General features: G+C 44.3%; 2 protein-coding genes across 4 annotated transcripts in view; one reads left to right on the top strand and one right to left on the bottom strand.

The window, feature by feature from the left end:
• Positions 1-13,328, bottom strand: part of LOC100075829 (PARP1 binding protein) — a 47,842-nt gene extending 34,514 nt beyond the window's left edge. Inside the window, exons 1-4 of one of the 3 annotated variants that reach the window (XM_029078636.2) lie at positions 13,243-13,326; positions 11,393-11,466; positions 9,539-9,692; positions 1,916-2,146 (exon numbers count right to left, since the gene is read on the bottom strand). In XM_029078636.2, the coding sequence (XP_028934469.1) occupies positions 1,916-2,146; positions 9,539-9,688 (381 nt within the window). In that variant the 5' untranslated portion in view covers positions 9,689-9,692; positions 11,393-11,466; positions 13,243-13,326. Of the gene's footprint in view, positions 1-1,915; positions 2,147-9,538; positions 9,693-11,392; positions 11,467-13,242 lie in introns of all 3 variants that reach the window. The other 2 variants (XM_029078633.2, XM_029078634.2) reach the window with 2 other exon arrangements.
• A 128-nt stretch (positions 13,329-13,456) lies between these two features.
• Positions 13,457-19,366, top strand: part of NUP37 (nucleoporin 37) — a 32,740-nt gene continuing 26,830 nt past the window's right edge. The window contains exons 1-2 of the mRNA XM_029078637.1: positions 13,457-13,519; positions 18,560-18,773. Coding sequence (XP_028934470.1) covers positions 18,618-18,773 — 156 coding nt within the window. The 5' untranslated portion in view covers positions 13,457-13,519; positions 18,560-18,617. The remainder of the gene's footprint in view (positions 13,520-18,559; positions 18,774-19,366) is intronic.

Genomic DNA, 19,366 nt, shown 5'->3' with positions numbered 1-19,366 from the left:
ACTCTCCACCCCAATCCAGAAGTGCTATTCTAAGAATAGGGGTACTTCGGAGGGGGAGAAAGCATCTAGAATGGAAGAAAGTTTTACAAACCGGTTTATGTATGTTGCAAAATATGTAGGTCTCCCAACATCAGTGTTTACTCCAGCTCAGAAACTGAAACAGTAACCATGCTGCGAGCATCAACAGTGTGAAAAAAAGCACACAGAACTCTTCTGACTGGAGTTGCTAACAGTAACTCCACACTCTAAATCCTACAGACTCACTCATCGGCCAACTTTAGCACTTACGGTTTATTTCTACCCATCCACAGAACTCATTTCTACAGGTCCGTTCAATTATTCAGTTTGGACCACAGTAGTGGTAAATATTTTTATGTTGTCTCACCACTAAAAAGCAACAGCTTCTTGTGGGCAGGAAACATGTCACTTTCCTGATTCTGTACTTCTGACATTATCGATGCCTGTCCACTTGTTTTGTTGTCTGTCTCCTCCCCTTCTAGACTGTGAGCCTGTTGGTAGGTAGGGATGGTCTCTCTCTGTTGCCGCATTGTACTTTCCAAGTGTTTAGCACAGTGCTCTGCACACAGTAAGCGCTCAATAAATACAACTGAATGAATAATAATAATGATGGTATTGGTTGAGCGCTTACTATGTCTCAAGCACTGTTCTAAGCGCTGGGGTAGATACGAAGTTAATCAGGTTGCCCTACGTGGGGCTCGCGGACTTAATCCCCATTTTACAGATGAGGTAACTGAGGCACAGAGAAGTTAAGTCACCAGCCCAAAGTCACACAGCTGATAATAATAATAATAATGTTGGTATTTGTTAAGCGCTTACTATGTGCAGACCACTGTGCTAATCGCTGGGGCAGCTAGGGTAATCAGGTTGTCCCCCGTGAGGCTCACAGTCTTAATCCCCATTTTACAGTTGAGGTAACTGAGGCACAGAGAAAGTGGCAGAGCCAGAATTAGAACCCACGACATCTGACTCCCCTGCCCGTGCTCTTGCCGTTAGGCCATGCTGCTTCTCTAGGCACCTAGAAGAGAGCCCTAAACCAAGTGGGAGCTTAATAACTACTGATACTATTCAGTAAACATGATTAAGACTCACTCTCTCAGCTGGTCACCCATCCCCTTCTGGGGACTACCCTGAGGCTTCTCAGGAATGGAAACCAAGCTGACCAACGGAAAAAAGGTTCAGAAATCACGAGGTGGACCTAGTGGTTCATGACTCCACCAACGGTGATGGAGCAGTTCTCTTCACTGTGCTTACGGCGGAAACGATGCTTCTGAAACATCTGCTGGCAAACTCCCTTCAAATAATCTGTTGAATACCGCCAGATATTTAAAACAAACTCCTCACTCTGTGTGAACGTAACCTACCCTACAGAATTTTCAATCAAAATTTCTTGTAAAGCGAGGGCTCTTCTTAGAATCCTGCTAAATCGGGAAAAGCAATAACTACCTGCGCTTGTCTGTAGTTAGACTACTTAAGTTCCTTAAAGGCATGGATCATGCCTACTGATTGAACTTCATCCTCTCAGGCACTTAAGTACAGTGCTCGGCACTGGATAAATTGGTAGGTAGGGATCGGACAAATACTATTCATTGATGGGTAAAAATCACTGCATCTTTTAGCATTTTCTTCCCTGAAAAATTGGTAATAGCAGCTAAATGACAAGGGAAAATTTAATAACTCCCAAAAAGGAGTAACCCCAATCAAATGGTCAGTGTCTTTCTCAAGGGGTTTTTAAAGGTGTGGTCTTCTTCAGAAGAGACACATATAACTTTTGCACAATCAAAACTTCAGAAGAACCCACAACAAGAAGTTTCAATAACTTCAGAACTTTAGAGACTGAAGCTTACATCTTGAGAAGTTATGTTAAATTGGTACTGCAGCAAAAGAAAATACTCACAGGAGACATTTCTTCATTTTCACATTCAGAAGCTAGCAAACTACACTTCTGGTACACATCAATCAGATCCAGCATATTGCTGTTCTCCAAAAAATCATCATAAGTCTTCTTTATTTTTCCATAATGTTCAAGTACTTTCACGTCTTCGTAGGGCAGGTCTAGTTTCTCATGTAGTAAGAACTTCCAAGTCGCCAAAACATCACTGAGAGAGGCTGTGAATTCTCCAGACCGCTAAACAATATAAAAGGAAGATAATCAGCAAAGCTGAGTATTTCTCACAGAGCCATAAGTTGAGATTTTGCGACGACTTAGGCCGATCATTTATCGTCCTCCTAAAATGAGATGTGAAGAGATGGTTAACTCATATAGGGGACCAAGAATTTGCTAGCCTACAGGACACCTGAATTATAGGTTATAGCTTTGAAGTCTTCTCTGAATTTCTCCAATTTCTTCCCACAATTATAAATTTAATATAGAATTATCAAGAATGTAGGGTATAAGCAGTGCAGATTCAATCAATCAGTGGTATTTATGAAATGCCTGCTGTGGAAAGAGCACTGGGAAAGTACGATACAAAAGAGGTACAGATGATCCCGGCCCACAAGGTGCTCAAGACTAGAAGGAGATTGAGAGACGTTCCACTCAGCTTATGTTCTTGAACGTTGTTAGACTGGAGATTTTTATAAATGTAAAAGTGAGATCAAGCACTTTTTTCAAGTTCCGACAACATACAGTGTTCTGAGGTATTCATTATCTGACAACCCATCTCCCCCAACTTCAAACCCTTATTAAAATCACATCTTCCCCGAGATACCTTCCCCAACTAAGCACTCATCTTCTCTTCTCCCTCTCCCTTCTACACCTTGCTCCCTTTATTCATTTTCCCCCTGCCCCAGCCCCACAGCACTTATGTACAGATCTGTCATTCATTTATACTAATGCCTGTCTCCCCCTGACTGTAACCTCGCTGTGGGCAGCAAATGTGTCTATTTTCATATCATACTCTCCCCAGCACTTAGTACAGTGTTCCTCACATGGTAAGTGCTCAAAAAAATCAATTGAATGAACTTGGATTGGCACCCTTTATTCGCCCCTCCCTCAGCCACACAGCACTTACGTCCATATCTGTAATTTATTTATCTGTACTGATGTCTGTCTCCCCATCTAGACGGTAAGGTCGCTGTGTGCAGGAACGTGTCTACCGACTCTGTTATGCCGTACTCTCCCAAGCGCTCAGTACAGTGCTCTGCTCACAGAAAGCGCTCAATACGGTTGCTGTCCCCGTATATTCTGTCCCCGTTTTCAGGTGGATAAACTGATTCCTAGCGAACCAAACTGTCATACGGCAATCGGTTGCAGAGGTAGGATTTGCACCCATGCCTTCTGACTCCCACTTCCATTTCTTTCCACTAGATATAGGATTATATTTCATTTAAATGTGTTCCCTCAAGAAGCAAAACACGACTATTAAACCTTAGCAATCTTGCACTTCCCGGTCTCAAAATCGTGGCCCCTGGGTGGACTCTCCACTGCTAGTGAATTTTTTGGCCTGTATCCCTGTGACAAATCAGTGCTAAAAATATAGCCAGGTTTCGTTTCAATACTTGTCAAATTGCAAAGGTATGCCTAAACACCATCCTCTCTAGTTTTTCCTGCTTAGCTCGCCACTTTTTCCAGGAGAAATAACATAGATGGCAATCTGTCTTGGATTACTTCCTCGTTTCCGAGAGACTCAATATTGTTTTGGACACATTTTGTTCCTCAGCGTGAACATTTCCTTGCAACCCTTACCTAAGTGTATAATCTTCCTGATAGATCCCTCTTCAACATTTCCATTTTGTTGGGGCCATGGTTGAATTTCACTGAGTGCTTTCTGTTCCCGTATTCTTTTACAAAGAATCAGATCTTCTGGGCCTTAATTATGGTGCCCTTCAAAGAAGACCAGATTTTTAATCCAATAGAGAATTTGACTCTTGCCTTCCCTTGCCGAACATTTACAAGTTGTTGTTTGGTTTTTCTTAATGTTGTTTGGTGGCTGGGGGGGGGGGGGGGGGGGGGGCGGGGGGATGAAACGATTTTACTCTTCTGTAGGAATCTACTTCTTTATGTCAATATTAAATACTTTACAGCTGCAAATAGGGAGGCACGCCAACACTCGGAAGACACACTCGAGCCTAGGAGGGAAGGAAGCCAGAGGCCGTTGCGTCGAAGTCCACGTCAAGTGGGGCTCCACCGGGACCACAATAGAGTTGGTGATGCAGGAGTAGTTATTAGGAAGAGGAGCTAGGCTGAGCTGCAGCACTCATGGGAGGTCTTCATCCCGGCATGGGACAACCCTGTAAGCTACACAGTAAGTTCTAGTCCGTTCCGACGCTCCTGTAAGGAGGCGGTAGGGATCTGGGGGAGCTCGAAGCCTCACGCAGACCGTGCAGGCCGCTTGGCCTGATTGGAGTTTCTCCTTGAGCCTCCTGCCTCCCCGACGCCCCGAGTAAGGTCAAATCCCAGTTGGAATTGTATTTCCGGTCGGGAGTGAATAGAAGGGACAGGATGGTGCTGAGGAAGGGGCCCAAGTTCACCTTGCACGAGCAGCCCCATACCCCACTGTTTCCTCGACAACTACGTCTACCGACTCGGTCGCACCGTAAGCTCCCAAGCCCTCACTACAGCGTTCTGCGCAGAGTGAGTGCTTAATAAATACCATTCATTGATTGACCATAGCAACCTCCAGGCGGCTCTGGTTTTGCTTAGAAAGTATTTCTAATCCATCACCGACACTAAACACTTAGCCTTACATAGTATGCTGAAATGCACTGCGTGGACATAAAGTTGCCCACCATGTTTGAAGATGACTTCACTGAGGGTGAATTTTACCCACGTGCAAGGATGTGACTGAAAAGACTGATGCACAATAATTACTGTTATAATAATAATAATGACGATGGTTGTATCTGTGAAGTGCTTACTATATGTCAAGCATAGCGGTAACCCCTGGGGTGAATAAAAGATCATCAGGATGGTCACGGTCCCTGTGGGACTCGGTCTAAGGGAGAGGGGGAAAAGAGGTATTAAATTCCCATTTTACTGATGAGGAAACTGGTGCACAGAGAAGTTAAGTGACTTTCCCAGGTCACATTCCGAGCAACTGGCAGAGGCAGGATTAGAACCCGGATCCAGTGACCACCCCATACACCACCCCGGCCCCTGCTCTTTCCATTAAGCCACACTAACTCTAGCTGTTGTACTGACGTGTTTGTTATTTGTAGGGGCTGGGGGAGATCTTTGTTTCTCCTTAGTCTCATGATCCTCTCGAGGCTTCAACTGTAAAAGGGCAATGTGTCAGGGCTGGTCTGTCAGCCATAGTTGGGTTGCAACACTAAGCTGTTCTCTGACATTACGCTTTATTTGAACCTTGCTAACCCTGATCGTCTATCCCTCCTGCTTTCAGGCCTTATTTCAGCTCATTTTACAGCAGTGATTTGAAGTATTCCACTGTCATTCAATTTAGACAGACATTTGTCCTGGTGAGCAAGGCTTTCATCCTAGTAGACTGATTTTGTCTAGCCCTTCTTGTTTTTTTATTGTACTTTCAATTTGCTTTTGAGTCTGGCACTTAAGTGACACTGACGAACCGCTCGGGAAGGTGGAGGCGCTGACCGAGACACAGTAAGCGCTCAATAAATACGATCGAATGAACGGATGATCGATCTGCAGCTTACAATTGTTTATTGAGCCGGACAGGGCTAAAGCTCTAAAAACTTCAGTCTGAGGCTAACCTGATGCCCCAAAGATGGGCACCTCCTATACGATGTATTGGACTCATTCAACAATGCCATTTACCACCATCTGTGTGCCTTGATGAGCTTATATCTATAGGAACTCATCACTGCATATATCAGTGAACTTAACTGATGCTCACGACCCACCGATTGAGGAGAATTTGCCAGAAGATCAGAAAAGCATTCCAACCCTAGGGTCCATATGCCTGTTGCCAGGCTTCACAGAATAAATTGAACAGGAACAAATCTATTGAAAGCTCCTTTACCCCAGACATGCTGGAAAACGGAGAAGACAATTGATCCTGAACCCTAACACGATCAGCTATTTGATTGTGGAGAAGGTTACGAGCTTAGTGAATTTCCCACGCTGGGCAAATTTGCCAAATCTCAAGGTGTTGAGAGCTATGAGGTCAATTGATAATACTTAATAAGAACAGGAGAAAAATAAACAGATGAGAATTAAACATGGACCCTGGTCTCCAAGGGATTCACAGCCTAAGATTAATGATGGGGTGAGGAGGGCGGGGTTGGTAGAGCCAAGCGATCAATTGTATTTATTAAGCACTTATAATGTACAGAACCCTGTACTAAGTGCTTGGAAGAGTATGATATAACAGAATCGGTAGATGTGTTCCCTGACCAGAGTGAGCTTACAGTCTAGAGTGGGAGACACACAATAAGTTATGGATCTGAAAGACTCCCATCTTTTTCATTAATTATGGTATCTGTTAAGTGCTTGCTATGTGTTCTAAGCGGCAGGTATGATACAAATTAATCATTCATATCCCTGTCCCAAAAGTACTTCCTACTATATCATTATTCTTCCTCCTGGTCCTACTATTTTTATTTATGAGAGAACCAGCTTGGCCTAGTGGAAAGACCAGAGGCCTGGGAGTCACATGACTGGCAGTTCCAATCCCAATTCCGGTTCTGCCACTTGCTTGCTGTGTGACCTTGGACAGTCATTTAATGTCTTCCCACATTTAAAATAGGGATGAAATAACTCCCTCCCCCTTTATAATAATAATAATGATGTTGGTACTTGTTAAGCGCTTACTATGTGCAGAGCACTGTTCTAAGCGCTGGGGTTGATACAGAGTAATCAGGTTGTCCCACATGAGGCTCACAGTCTTAATCCCCATTTTACAGATGAGGTAACTGAGGCACAGAGAAATTAATTGACTTGCCCACAGTCACACAGCTGACAAGTGGCAGAGCCAGGATTCAAACCCATGACCTCTGACTCCCAAGCCCAGGCTCTTTCCACTGAGCCACGCTGCTTCCATGTGGGAGAGAGACTAAGTGCATGCTGACCATCTTGAATCTGCTCCAGTGCTTGGTGTATAATAACTGCTTAAATAATAGAACAATTATCATTTTTGTCTGCTTCTCCCGCCCGGATTCTAAACTCACATAGCAGTAATAGAAGCAGCAATTGTCATTGCATTTATTGAGCACCCACTGAGTGCATAGCCCTGAACTAAATGCTTGGGGAACTACAACAGATGGGGAGAGAAGGAGGAAACAGTGGAAAATAACTAACTTTTAAACACCAAAACTAACTCTTCTCATCCTCAACCCCTGCCTAGAAATGGCAAAACCCCCAGTGTTCTAAGTATTTCCACTGGCTGCCAGAGGTTTTTGTTTCATTTGTCACCTAATTCTGTTGCGGGGTGGGAGTGGAGACCTGAAAACACAAACCTCCAAGACAGTCCTGCCCCAAAAGAGGGAGTCCAGAGCCATTTTCCTGCTTCAGTCAAGGGTATTTATTGAGAGCTTGCTGTGTGCAGAGCGCTTTACTAAGTGCTTGGGAACAGGATCAGATAATCAATTTGGTAGGCATGATCCCTGCCCATGAAAAGTTTACAGACTATAGAGGGAGACAGACAAAATTAATTATAGATGGATTATGTAAGTGTTGTGGGGCTGGGATGACTAGAAAAGGGCTTCACCTGTCCTTGACTCCTTCTAGCTTATAGAACAGTGAGAGTATTTCAGATTCTCTGACTCAGTTATCCTCAAGATTGTCACCGCTGAATTACTGTTGCTAGAGCCTCTTTGCCAAGAAACATGAAAATAAGATGTATTTGGTGAGATTAGGCCAGTCATTTATTTTCCAATTCTGTGTTCCAAGACCAAGAGATTAGAAAAAGCAAATATATAAACTGGCTCATAATATTTCTACATTTGGAACACTATTTTCCATTTACTTATATTAAAAAATATCCTCCCTACCACTAGGGATGCTTTAAAATTAGCTTGGGTTTAGTTAACATCATTAGCGTTAATTGTTTTCTACAGAGAAGCCTCAGTTGAAAGTTGTCTCTATTCAAGCCATTAGCAGATTTAAATGGTAGTGGAGACGAACATACTCACGTTATTCCCTTAAGTGAAACTTCCTGTCCTTGATCTTGGCAGAAGAGGTTTAGACTGAATTAACGGTATTAGATTTATCCAAACAATTAAAATTCATAAAAAATGCACTACAAATATCAGTTTTCACAATCAGCTGCCCATCGTGACAGCATATTCTACTATTTACATCAGTAACAACCGACTGATAGGGCTTGTGATCAAATCGGAAAATGTTTTTGCTAGGAACAAACCTGCCAGCTGGCTGGCGTGTGAAGGAAGTTCAAACTGCTCGATGCTCTAAATCTCTGACGAACATCAGGAATATTGTATTTCCCAATGAGAAAATGAAAAAATTAAGGTTTATACATTTTATTTTTCAAGGGGTGCGGGAGTTTATGGTGCTTGTAAAATGATAGATGAATGATGTCAGCAATTCTACTAAGCTCTGGGGTAGATATAAGATAATCGGGTTTGGACGCAAGATCCTGTCCCACCTAAGGCTCACCATCTTAATTCCCATTTTACAGATGAGTTAACTGAGATTCAGAGAATTTAAGTGACTTACCCAAGGTTGCACAGCAGGCAAGTGACAGAGCCGGAATTATTTCTGGAGTCCTCTGACTCCCAGGTCCATGCTCTTTCCTCTAGATCACGCTATTTCTCATTTACTTCTCAATCTAGCTGTGTTTTCTGATAGCAGTATACTTAGGGCACCCTGTGTTCTAATTCAAAAATCATATGTAAATCTAGAATTCGATACTAACCTAATTTTATATTTTTAAAAAGCAGGATTAAACCCTTTAGCAAGCACGCTAGTTGTAACACCAAGCCTTGGTGCTTTTTTCAGAAGTACTTGAAAGATATACCAGCAGCTTTCTCCCCCTTCAGCGTAAAAAATTAAACATTCCATTCTAGTGGTTAGACCATGGGTCTGGGAGTCAGAAAGTCATGGGTTCTAATCTCAGCTCTGCCGCTTGTCTGCTGTGTGACCTTGGATAAGTCACTTCACTTCTCTGCACCTCAGTTCCCTCTTCTGGAAAAATGGAGATTAAGATCAGAAATCCTATGCGGGACAGGGACTGTGTCCAACCCCGTTATCTTGGATCTACCCCAGGGCTTAGAAGAGTGACTGGCACGTCGTAAGCGCTCCACAAATACCATCATTATTATTATTCATCTATCATTTTCAAAATCGCTGTAATAATTATCTTTGGTTACCATTTCCTGTCCCCGATTCCAAATAGCCTGCAGTGCTTATTGAGCCCCAAGGGAAGGTTGGCCATTAACAAACGTAGACCCCTTGCTTAATTATGTGACGATTTTCATTCATTCGATCGTATTTATTGAGCGCTTACTCTGTGCAGAGCACTGTACAGAGCGCTTGGAAAGTACAATTAGTTTGCTACACACTCACCCACACCTCATGCGTAGTTCTTTAAAATGACCTTTTGACTAGTTTTTCTACTTCAAAATTTTGCTGAAGGTCGCTTACCTGCTTGTTGATCTCCGCCACGGAAAGCTGCAAGGCCAACAACATGAAGTCTGCACCACATACCGTGGTCCTCTCAGAGTTACAAAGCCCACGCCATCCTCGTCTAAACTTCCGGATCATAACTGAGACCGACTCCTGAAGGGTAGTCATTCTCCTGAAGAAGGGAGAGGAAAGCAGGTTGAGGAGCAAAGAAAGGTTAAAATGACCTTACCGATAAATTAGTTTCATGCACACCCTAATGATCATTCCATTAATAGTCTGCACTTGTCAGCAAGTTGACCATTAACAACTTCAGGCAGGACAGAAATCGAGCTGGTCTGATGCTTTCCTTTCATTTGGCTCAAGTCAAATCTTTTGGAATAGGACAATCCATTGCTTAGGTTAAAATTGGGCATAAGATATTATTATTACTACTAGAGAAGCAGTGTGGCTCAGTGGAAAGAGCACAGGCTTGGGTGTCAGAGGTCATAGGTTCTAATTCCGGCTCTGGCACATGTCAGCTGTGGGACTTTGGGCAAGTCACTTCAATTCTTTGTGCCTCAGTTACCTCATCTGTAAAATGGGGATTAAGAATGTGAGCCCCACGTGGGACAACCCGATTACCTTATCTCCCCCAGTGCTTAGAACAGTGCTTGTCACATAGTAAGTGTTTAACAAATGCCATCATTATTATTATATTATTCATTCAGTCGTATTCACTGAGCGCTTACTGTGTGCAGAGCACTGGATTAAGTGCTTGTTTTAGGCACGTTACATATATTTGCAAATGATATCTTGTGGATGATGAAATGTAAAAAGGAGAAATCACATTACTGGATCCAAACAACCACAGGTGGAGTATCCTGTCTCGACAGGGGCGAGGATGCTTGGTAGACGTGTGATGGCCACCCTCCTTCTAGTTAAGGAAAAACCATCTAACAATGTTCACTTTTCCTTCTATATAATCAACTTTCCCATTAGTAACTCATTCTGGACCACTTATCCTGAAAGGTACCCAAATCCCTAGTGAATTATTTCCATCTGCACCACTTCCTGTGATAACAGACCCCATACCTTCATAACCCGCTATGGAGAAGTGGTTTATTATGTTTGTTCTTAACCTACTCATCTCCAGGATTTGGTGCCCTACTGTCCTTAAGCTGTGGGATCTGGTGAGCAATTCAGGTTCGGTCCAGTTCACACTTTTCATCATTTTGAAAACATAGACCGTGTCTCTTTGCCTTCGTTTTCCAAGTGAGTCCATAATCTCTTTTGCGTTCCCCTCTGTTTCTATTCCTCTGATCACCGTGATTAATTAATGACAATCAATGGTATTTGAGTGCTTACTGTATACAGACTACTGTACTAAAAGCTTGGAAAAATACACTTCGATAGAGTTGATAGCGTGTATATCATAGTGTCATTCTAGTGACGCTTCTCACAAACTTGCTGCCATTAGCTATAGAAATTTCCCCATCACCTCAATACACCCTATTTGTCTTCATTACTCCCAAGCAAAGCACACTGCTTTTCGTCTGGACTCACATTTGATATAATAATAATAATTATGGTATTTGTTAGGTGCTTACTATGTGCCAAGCGCTGTTCTAAGCGCAGGGGTAGCTACAAGATAAGCAGGTTGTCCCACATGGGGCTCAGCTTTAATCCCCGTTTTACAGATGAGGTAACAGGCACCGAGAAGTGAAGTGACTTGCCTAAGGTCAAACATCAGACACGTGGCAGAGCCGGGATTAGAACCCACATCCTCTTCCACTGATATGACAATAAACAGCCTTTACCTGCCCACAGTGAGCTGACCGTCTGGATGGGGAGGAAAACAGACATTAGCATAAAAAATATATTACAGATACGTACGTAAATACGCTTGATCGACTGATCGCATCCTAGCCAAACGCAGAGTGGAAGCCTAGGTTGTGGCAGGGCCAAGTCTAAAAATAATAGTCATGTTGTAAAGAAGCAGCACATTGTAAAGAAGCACGAGAAGCAGCGTGGCTCAGTGGAAAGAGCCCAGGCTTGGGAGTCAGAGTTCATGGGTTTGAATCCCGGCTCTGACGCTTGTCAGCTGTGTGACTGTGGGCAAGTTACTTCACTTCTCTGTGCCTCAGTTCCCTCATCTGTAAAATGGGGATGAAGACTAGGAGCCTCACGTGGGACAACCTGATGACCCTGTATCTACCCCAGCGCTTAGAACAGTGCTCTGCACATGGTAAGCACTTAAGAAATACCAACATTATTATTCTCTGTGCCTCAGTGACCTCATCTGTAAAATGGGAATGAAGACTAGGAGCCTCACGTGGGACAACCTGATGACCCGATATCTCCCCCAGCGCTTAGAACAGTGCTCTGCACAGAGTAAGCGCTGAACAAATACCAACATTATATGTACATTCCCTCGATTCTATTTATGGCTATTGTTTTTGTCCATCTGTCTCCCCCGATTAGACTGCGAGCCTGTCACTGGGCAGGGACTGTATCTGTTGCCGAATTGTCCCTTCCAAGCACTTAGTCCAGTATAGCGTGGCTCAGTGGAAAGAGCCCGGGCTGGGGAGTCAGAGGTCATGGGTTTGAATCCCGCCTCTGCCACTTGTCAGCTGTGGGACTGTGGGCAAGTCACTTCACTTCTCTATGCCTCAGCTACCTCATCTGTAAAATGGGGGTGAAGACTGGGAGCCTCACGGGGGACAACCTGATGACCCTGCATCTCCCCCAGCGCTTAGAACAGTGCTCTGCACATAGTAAGCGCTTAACAAACACCAACATTATTATTACTCTGCACATAGTAAGTGCTCATTGTGGCTCAATGCAAAGAGCCCGGGCTGGGGAGTCAGAGGTCATGGGTTCCACTCCCGGCTCTGCCCCTTGTCAGCTGTGGGACTGTGGGCAAGTCACTTCACTTCTCTGGGCCTCAGTTCCCTCATCTGTAAAATGGGGATGAAGACTGTGAGCCCCACGTGGGACAACCTGATTCCCCTGTGTCTACCCCAGCGCTTAGAACAGTGCTCTGCACAGAGTAAGCGCTTAACAAATAACATTATTATTATTATTATTGTCAGCTGTGGGACTGTGGGCAAGTCACTTCACTTCTCTGGGCCTCAGTTCCCTCGTCTGTAAAATGGGGGTGAAGACTGGGAGCCCCACGTGGGACAACCTGATTCCCCTGTGTCTACCCCAGCGCTTAGAACAGTGCTCTGCACAGAGTAAGCGCTTAACAAATAACATTATTATTATTATTATTGTCAGCTGTGGGACTGTGGGCAAGTCACTTCACTTCTCTGGGCCTCAGTTCCCTCGTCTGTAAAATGGGGGGTGAAGACTGGGAGCCCCACGTGGGACAACCTGATTCCCCGGTGTCTACCCCAGCGCTTAGAACAGTGCTCTGCACAGAGTAAGCGCTTAACATTATTATTATTATTGTCAGCTGTGGGACTGTGGGCAAGTCACTTCACTTCTCTGGGCCTCAGTTCCCTCGTCTGTAAAATGGGGGGTGAAGACTGGGAGCCTCACGGGGGACAACCTGATGACCCTGTATCTCGCCCAGCGCTTAGAACAGTGCTCTGCACAGAGTAAGCGCTTCACAAATACCAACATTATTAAATACTACTGAATGAATGAAAGAGGCGCCTGCATAGTCAGCAAACAAAGAGGGGCGACGGGGGGGCAGGGAGGAGGCGCACTCCCTCAGCCTGCCGCAGCGGGGCGCTCACCTCACGAGGTCGGAACCGGGTCGGAACCAGTGGGAACCGGTGGGAACCGGTGGGACCAGGCCGCCCGGACGCCGCCGCCTCAGCCGCTCCCCCGCCCCCGCCAGATTTAAATTCAAATCTCGGGCGGCCAATCGCCGCGAGCGACCTTTGCCCCGGAAGTAAAACCTCCCCCCCACCCCCCCCACCCCGCCGGCCGCCATGCCGGAACCCGCCCGTCCGCCCGCCGGGGGGCCCACAGCTCCGCACCGCCCGCCTCCCCCTCCCCTCCCCAAGTTCGGTGCGTATTTAGGGGGGCACCGGGAGAGGGGGAACTGCTGCCTTACCGGGCCCCCCCCCCCCCCGCCCTTCATTCAACCGTAGTTAGTAGGCGCTTACTATGTGCGCAGCACTGGACTACTACTACTAATGATGGTATTTGTTAAGCGCTTACTATGTGCAGAGCACTGGACTACTAATAATAATGATGGTACTTGTTAAGCCCTTACTATGTGCACATTAATGGACTACTAATAATAATGATAGTATTTGTTAAGCGTTTATGTGCACAGCATCGGACTACTACTACTAGTAGGGATGGTATTTGTTAAGCGCTTACTATGTGCAGAGCACTGGACTACTGCTACTAATGATGGTACTTGTCAAGCGTTTTCTATGTGCACAGCACTGGGCTATTAATAATATTGATGGTACTTGTTAAGCGCTTACTATGTGCACAACACTGGACTGCTACTACTAGTAGGGATGGTATTTGTTAAGCGCTTACTAGGTGCAGAGCACTGGACTACTACTCCTAATGATGGTACTTGTTAAGCGTTTACTATGTGCACAGCACTGGACTACTAATAATAATGATAGTATTTGTTAAGCGTTTATGTGCACAGCACTGGACTACTCCTAGTAAGGATGGTGTTTGTTAAGCGCTTACTATATGCAGAACACTGGACTACTACTACTAATGATGGTACTTGTTAAGCGCTTACCATGTGCACAGCACTGGACTACTAATAATAATGGTGGTTCTTGTTAAGCGCTTACTATGTGCAGAACACTGGACTACTACTAATGATGGTACTTGTTAAGTGTTTATGTGCACAGCACTGGACTACTACTAATAATGATGGTACTTGTTAAGCGCTTACTATGTGCGCAGTACTGGACTACTAATAATAATGATAGTATTTGTTAAGCATTTATGTGCACAGCACTGGACTACGACTAGTAGGGATGGTATTTAAGCGCTTACTATGTGCAGAGCACTGAACTACTACTCCTAATGATGGTACTTGTTAAGCGTTTACTATGTGCACAGCACTGGCCTACTAATAATAATGATAGTATTGTTAAGCGTTTATGTGCACAGCACTGGACTGCTACTACTAGTAGGGATGGTATTTGTTAAGCGCTTACTAGGTGCAGAGCACTGGACTACTACTCCTAATGATGGTACTTGTTAAGCGTTTACTATGTGCACAGCACTGGACTACTAACAATAATGATAGTATTTGTTAAGCATTTATGTGCACAGCACTGGACTACGACTAGTAGGGATGGTATTTAAGCGCTTACTATGTGCAGAGCACTGAACTACTACTCCTAATGATGGTACTTGTTAAGCGTTTACTATGTGCACAGCACTGGCCTACTAATAATAATGATAGTATTTGTTAAGCGTTTATGTGCACAGCACTGGACTGCTACTACTAGTAGGGATGGTATTTGTTAAGCACTTACTATGTGCAGAGCACTGGACTACTACTCCTAATGATGGTACTTGTTAAGCGTTTACTATGTGCACAGCACTGGACTACTAACAATAATGATAGTATTTGTTAAGCGTTTATGTGCACAGCACTGGACTGCTACTACTAGTAGGGATGGTATTTGTTAAGCGCTTACTATGTGCAGAACACTGGACTACTACTACTAATGATGGTACTTGTTAAGTGTTTACTATGTGGACAGCACTGGACTACTAATGATAATAATGATAGTATTTGTTAAGCATTTAACTATGTGCACAGCACTGGACTACTACTCCTAGTAAGGATGGTGTTTGTTAGGCGCTTACTATGTGCACAGCACTGGACTACTAATGATAATAATGATAGTATTTGTTAAGCATTTAACTATGTGCACAGCACTGGACTACTACTCCTAGTAAGGATGGTGTTTGTTAGGCGCTTACTATGTGCAGAACACTGGACTACTACTACTAATGATGGTACTTGTTAAGCGTTTACTATGTGCACAGCAGTGGGCTACTAATAATAATAATGGTACTTGTTATGCGCACAGCACTGGACTACTAATAATAATGATGGTACTTGTTAAGCACTTACTATGCACATCACTGGACTACTCCTAATAATGATGGTACTTGTTAAGCGCTTACCATGTGCACAGCACTGGACTGCTACTAAGTAAGGATGGTATTTGTTAAGCACTTACTATGTGCAGAGCACTGGACTACTCCTACTAATGATGGTACTTGTTAAGTGCTTACTATGTGCGCAGCACTGGACTACTACTAATAATAATGATAGTACTTGTTAAGCGTTTATTGTGTGCACAGCACTGGACTGCTACTACTAGTAAGGATGGTATTTGTTAAGCACTTACTATGTGCAGAACACTGTACTACTCCTACTAATGATGGTACTTGTTAAGCGCTTACTATGTGCACAGCACTGTACTATTAATAATAATGATGGTACTTGTTAAGCATTTACTATGTGCAGAGCACAGGACTACTAATAATGATGATGGTACTTGTTAAGCGCTTACTATGTGCAGAGCACTGGACTACTACTCCTAATGATGGTACTTGTTAAGCGCTTACTATGTGCACAGTACTGGACTACTAATAATAATGATAGTACTTGTTAAGCATTTACTATGTGCAGAGCACTGGACTACTACTATTAATAATGATAGTATTTGTTAAGCACTTACTATGTGCAGAACACTATACTACTACTCATAATAATTACGGTATTTAAGCGCTTACTATGTGCAAAGCACTGTTGTAAACACTGGGGTAGATACAGGGTCATCGGGTTGTCCCACGTGATGCTCCCAGTCTTCATCCCCATTTTACAGATGAGGTAGCCAAGGCCCAGAGAAGTGAAGTGACTTGCCCACAGTCACACAGCTCACAAGTGGCGGAGCCGGGATTAGAATCCACGACCTCTGACTCCCAAGCCCGGGCTCTTTCTACTGAGCCACGCTGCTTCTCCTAAGCGCTTGGGAACGTACAAACAGCGATAATAATAATAAGGATGTTATCTGTTAAGCGCTTACTGTGTGCCAAGCATTGTTCTAAACGCTGGGGGAGATCCAATGTCATCAAGTGGTCCCACGTGGGGCTCTCTGTCTTCATCCCCATTTGACAGAGGAGGGAACTGAGGCCCAGAGGAGACAAGTGACTTGCCCCAAGTCACATAGCTGATAAGCAACAGGCTCACAGTCCACAGGGCGGGGATTGTCATCAATCTTGTCTTCCCGGGCACCAGCTCCCCAACCTACCACCCACCTACCTTTTAAAAAAATAAAAAGGGTGTTTGTTAAAAGCTTGCCCTGGGCCAGGCACTGAGCATAGAGATGGGATAGGTTCAGGAGAAAGCGGTTGGACGCAGCCCATGCCCTGCATGTTTAAGTGGAAGGGAGACTAAGTAGTGGATCCCCATTTTACAGTTGGGGAAACGGAGGCACAGGCCCCGCACAGCTACCTAGGGGCAAGAGAGGTTCTCATCCCGGCTCCGCCGCTTGTCTGCTGTGTGACTTGGGGCAAGTCGCTTCACTTCTGTGGACCTCAGTTCCCTCCTCTATAAATGCGGGTTAAGACTGTGAGCTCCACAAGGGACAACCTAATTGCTTCGTGTCCACCCTAGCGCTTAGAACAGTGCTCGGCACGTAGTGAGCGCTTAACAGATACCATCATCTCCTGAGGCCTCTTTCCCCAGTCGAGGAGAGCTGCAGCTACGTAAGGGGTTAAGAAAGGAGCATTCACTTGGGTCTGAAGGTGGGTTCAGCCCAGTTTGGCCTTCCTTTTCTGCTCCCCTTATTGATTACCCCTCCCAGCCCCACACCACTTAGATACATATCTGCAATTTATTCTTATTAATGTCACCTCAGTGCTTAGAACAGTGCTTGACACAAATGCCATTATTATTGTGTCTGTCTCCCCTTCCAGACTGTAAGCTCATTGTAGGCAGGGAACGTGAACACCAACTCTGTTCTGTTGTGTTCTCCCAAGCGCTCGGTACAGTGCTCTGCACACAGTAAGGACTTAATAAATGCGATTGACTGACTGATCCGACTTCTGCCGGCGCCCTGGTTCCAGGTGGGACACACTGGAACAATATGTGCCCATTGTACTTTCCGAGTGCTTCGTACGGTGCTCAATAAATACGATTGATTGCATGAATGAATATGTGCCCAATTGTACTTTCCAAGGGCTTCGTACAGTGCTCTGCACACCATGAGCGCTCGATAAATACGATTGAACGAATGAATATGTACCCAATTCTACTTTCCGAGCGCTTCGTGCAGTGCTCTGCACACAGTGAGCGCTCAAGAAATACGATTGAATAAATGAATCAAGCTGAGAGGAGTTTCCTGGATAAAGTTGCCAAATCTCCAATTATTGATTAGCCTCACGTTACCTGCATAGGCCTAACCGGTTATGGACTCAAGAAGTACCACAAATATTGTTTGAACCCCCATTTATCATACAAATATAGGTGATCATCTCCACCAACTATATAGTACTCTCCCAAGCTCTTAGAAGAGTTCTCTGCACACAATAAGGGCTCCATAAATACTATTGATTGATTAATATAAGTGATAAGTAAGAAACCAATATCTACCCCTTTGACGAGGCATGGTCTGCTGTGTTCTGTCTTAGAGAGTTTCTTGTTCATAATTTTTTTTGAATGTCCGGGATTTTAAAAGACTCCCAGATCTGCTGGCCCACAAACTAACCATTAAAACCCATGGAAAAATTTTTTAAAAAATTAAGCAGTGCCTTTTGTGTACCAAAATCACTTCCAGTTTTTGGAAATGTTTTGCCTTTAGCAAATGTAGCTCAAGTACTAAGCGGGGAGAATCTGGTGTCATTATTTGGCTATATTTTCAACTTACTTGACCATGAGCATTTTTTACGTGGAATGCTTGTTCCTGTTTATTCCAGTACTGATGTAAAGTCCTCGGCTTGTTTGTGTCACCTCCTAAAGGAATGTTATTTTGATGCGCTAGCTACCAGAATTTTTTTATGGTGTTAGGGAATTTCTAACTCTATGTTTATGTTGTACTGTAGTTTTGTGACCTGTTCCAGAAGGATTTTTTTTACACCAACTTGAATTTTTTCAATCAAGATGAAGCAAGACTCCTCACGAAACGCCGCCTACGTGGTAGACTGTGAGGACTACGTGCACGTGGTAGAATTTAATCCCTTCGAATGCGGAGACGAAGGAACGCTGATAGCGTACGGTGGCAATAATTATGTCGTCATTGGAACGTGCAGATTTCAGGTTAGTGTGCAGAACTATTGAAGCATTTCAGAAAGTAACAAAGGGAGATGGGGAGAAATACAGAATAGAAGTCATAAAGAAGTCACCTTTTTCCACAGAGGTTCTTGTGGGCAAGGAATGTGCCTGTTGTTGCATTGTACTCGCCCAAGCGCTTAGTACAGTGCTCTGCACACAGTAAGTGCTCAATAAATACAATTGAATGAATGAATACTATTTAAGCTCCGTTTTTACAGATGAAACTGCGGCACAGAGAAGTCAAGTGACTTACCCAAGGTCAAGCAGCAGGCAGGTCGCAGAACCAGGATTAAAACTCCTGACTCCTAATCTTGGGTTTTTCCTCTAGGTCACCATGCTTCTCAGCTTCTCCAATGGAGTTGGCGTGGCTCAGTGGAAAGAGCCCGGGCTGGGGAGTCAAAGGTCATGGGTTCAAGTCCCGGCTCTGCCACTTCTCATCTGTGTGACCTTCAGCAAGTCACTTCACTTCTCTGGGCCTCAGTGACCTCACCTGTAAAATGGGGATTGAGACTGTGAGCCCCACGTGGAACAACCTCATCACCTTGTATCCTCTCCAGTGCTTAGAACAGTGCTCTGCA

This window comes from Ornithorhynchus anatinus, chromosome 14, assembly GCF_004115215.2.
Source record: "Ornithorhynchus anatinus isolate Pmale09 chromosome 14, mOrnAna1.pri.v4, whole genome shotgun sequence".
Taxonomy (NCBI): Eukaryota; Metazoa; Chordata; class Mammalia; order Monotremata; family Ornithorhynchidae; genus Ornithorhynchus; species Ornithorhynchus anatinus.
The sequence above is the reverse complement of the archived record's forward strand: the minus strand, read 5'-3'. Positions and strand labels throughout refer to the sequence as shown.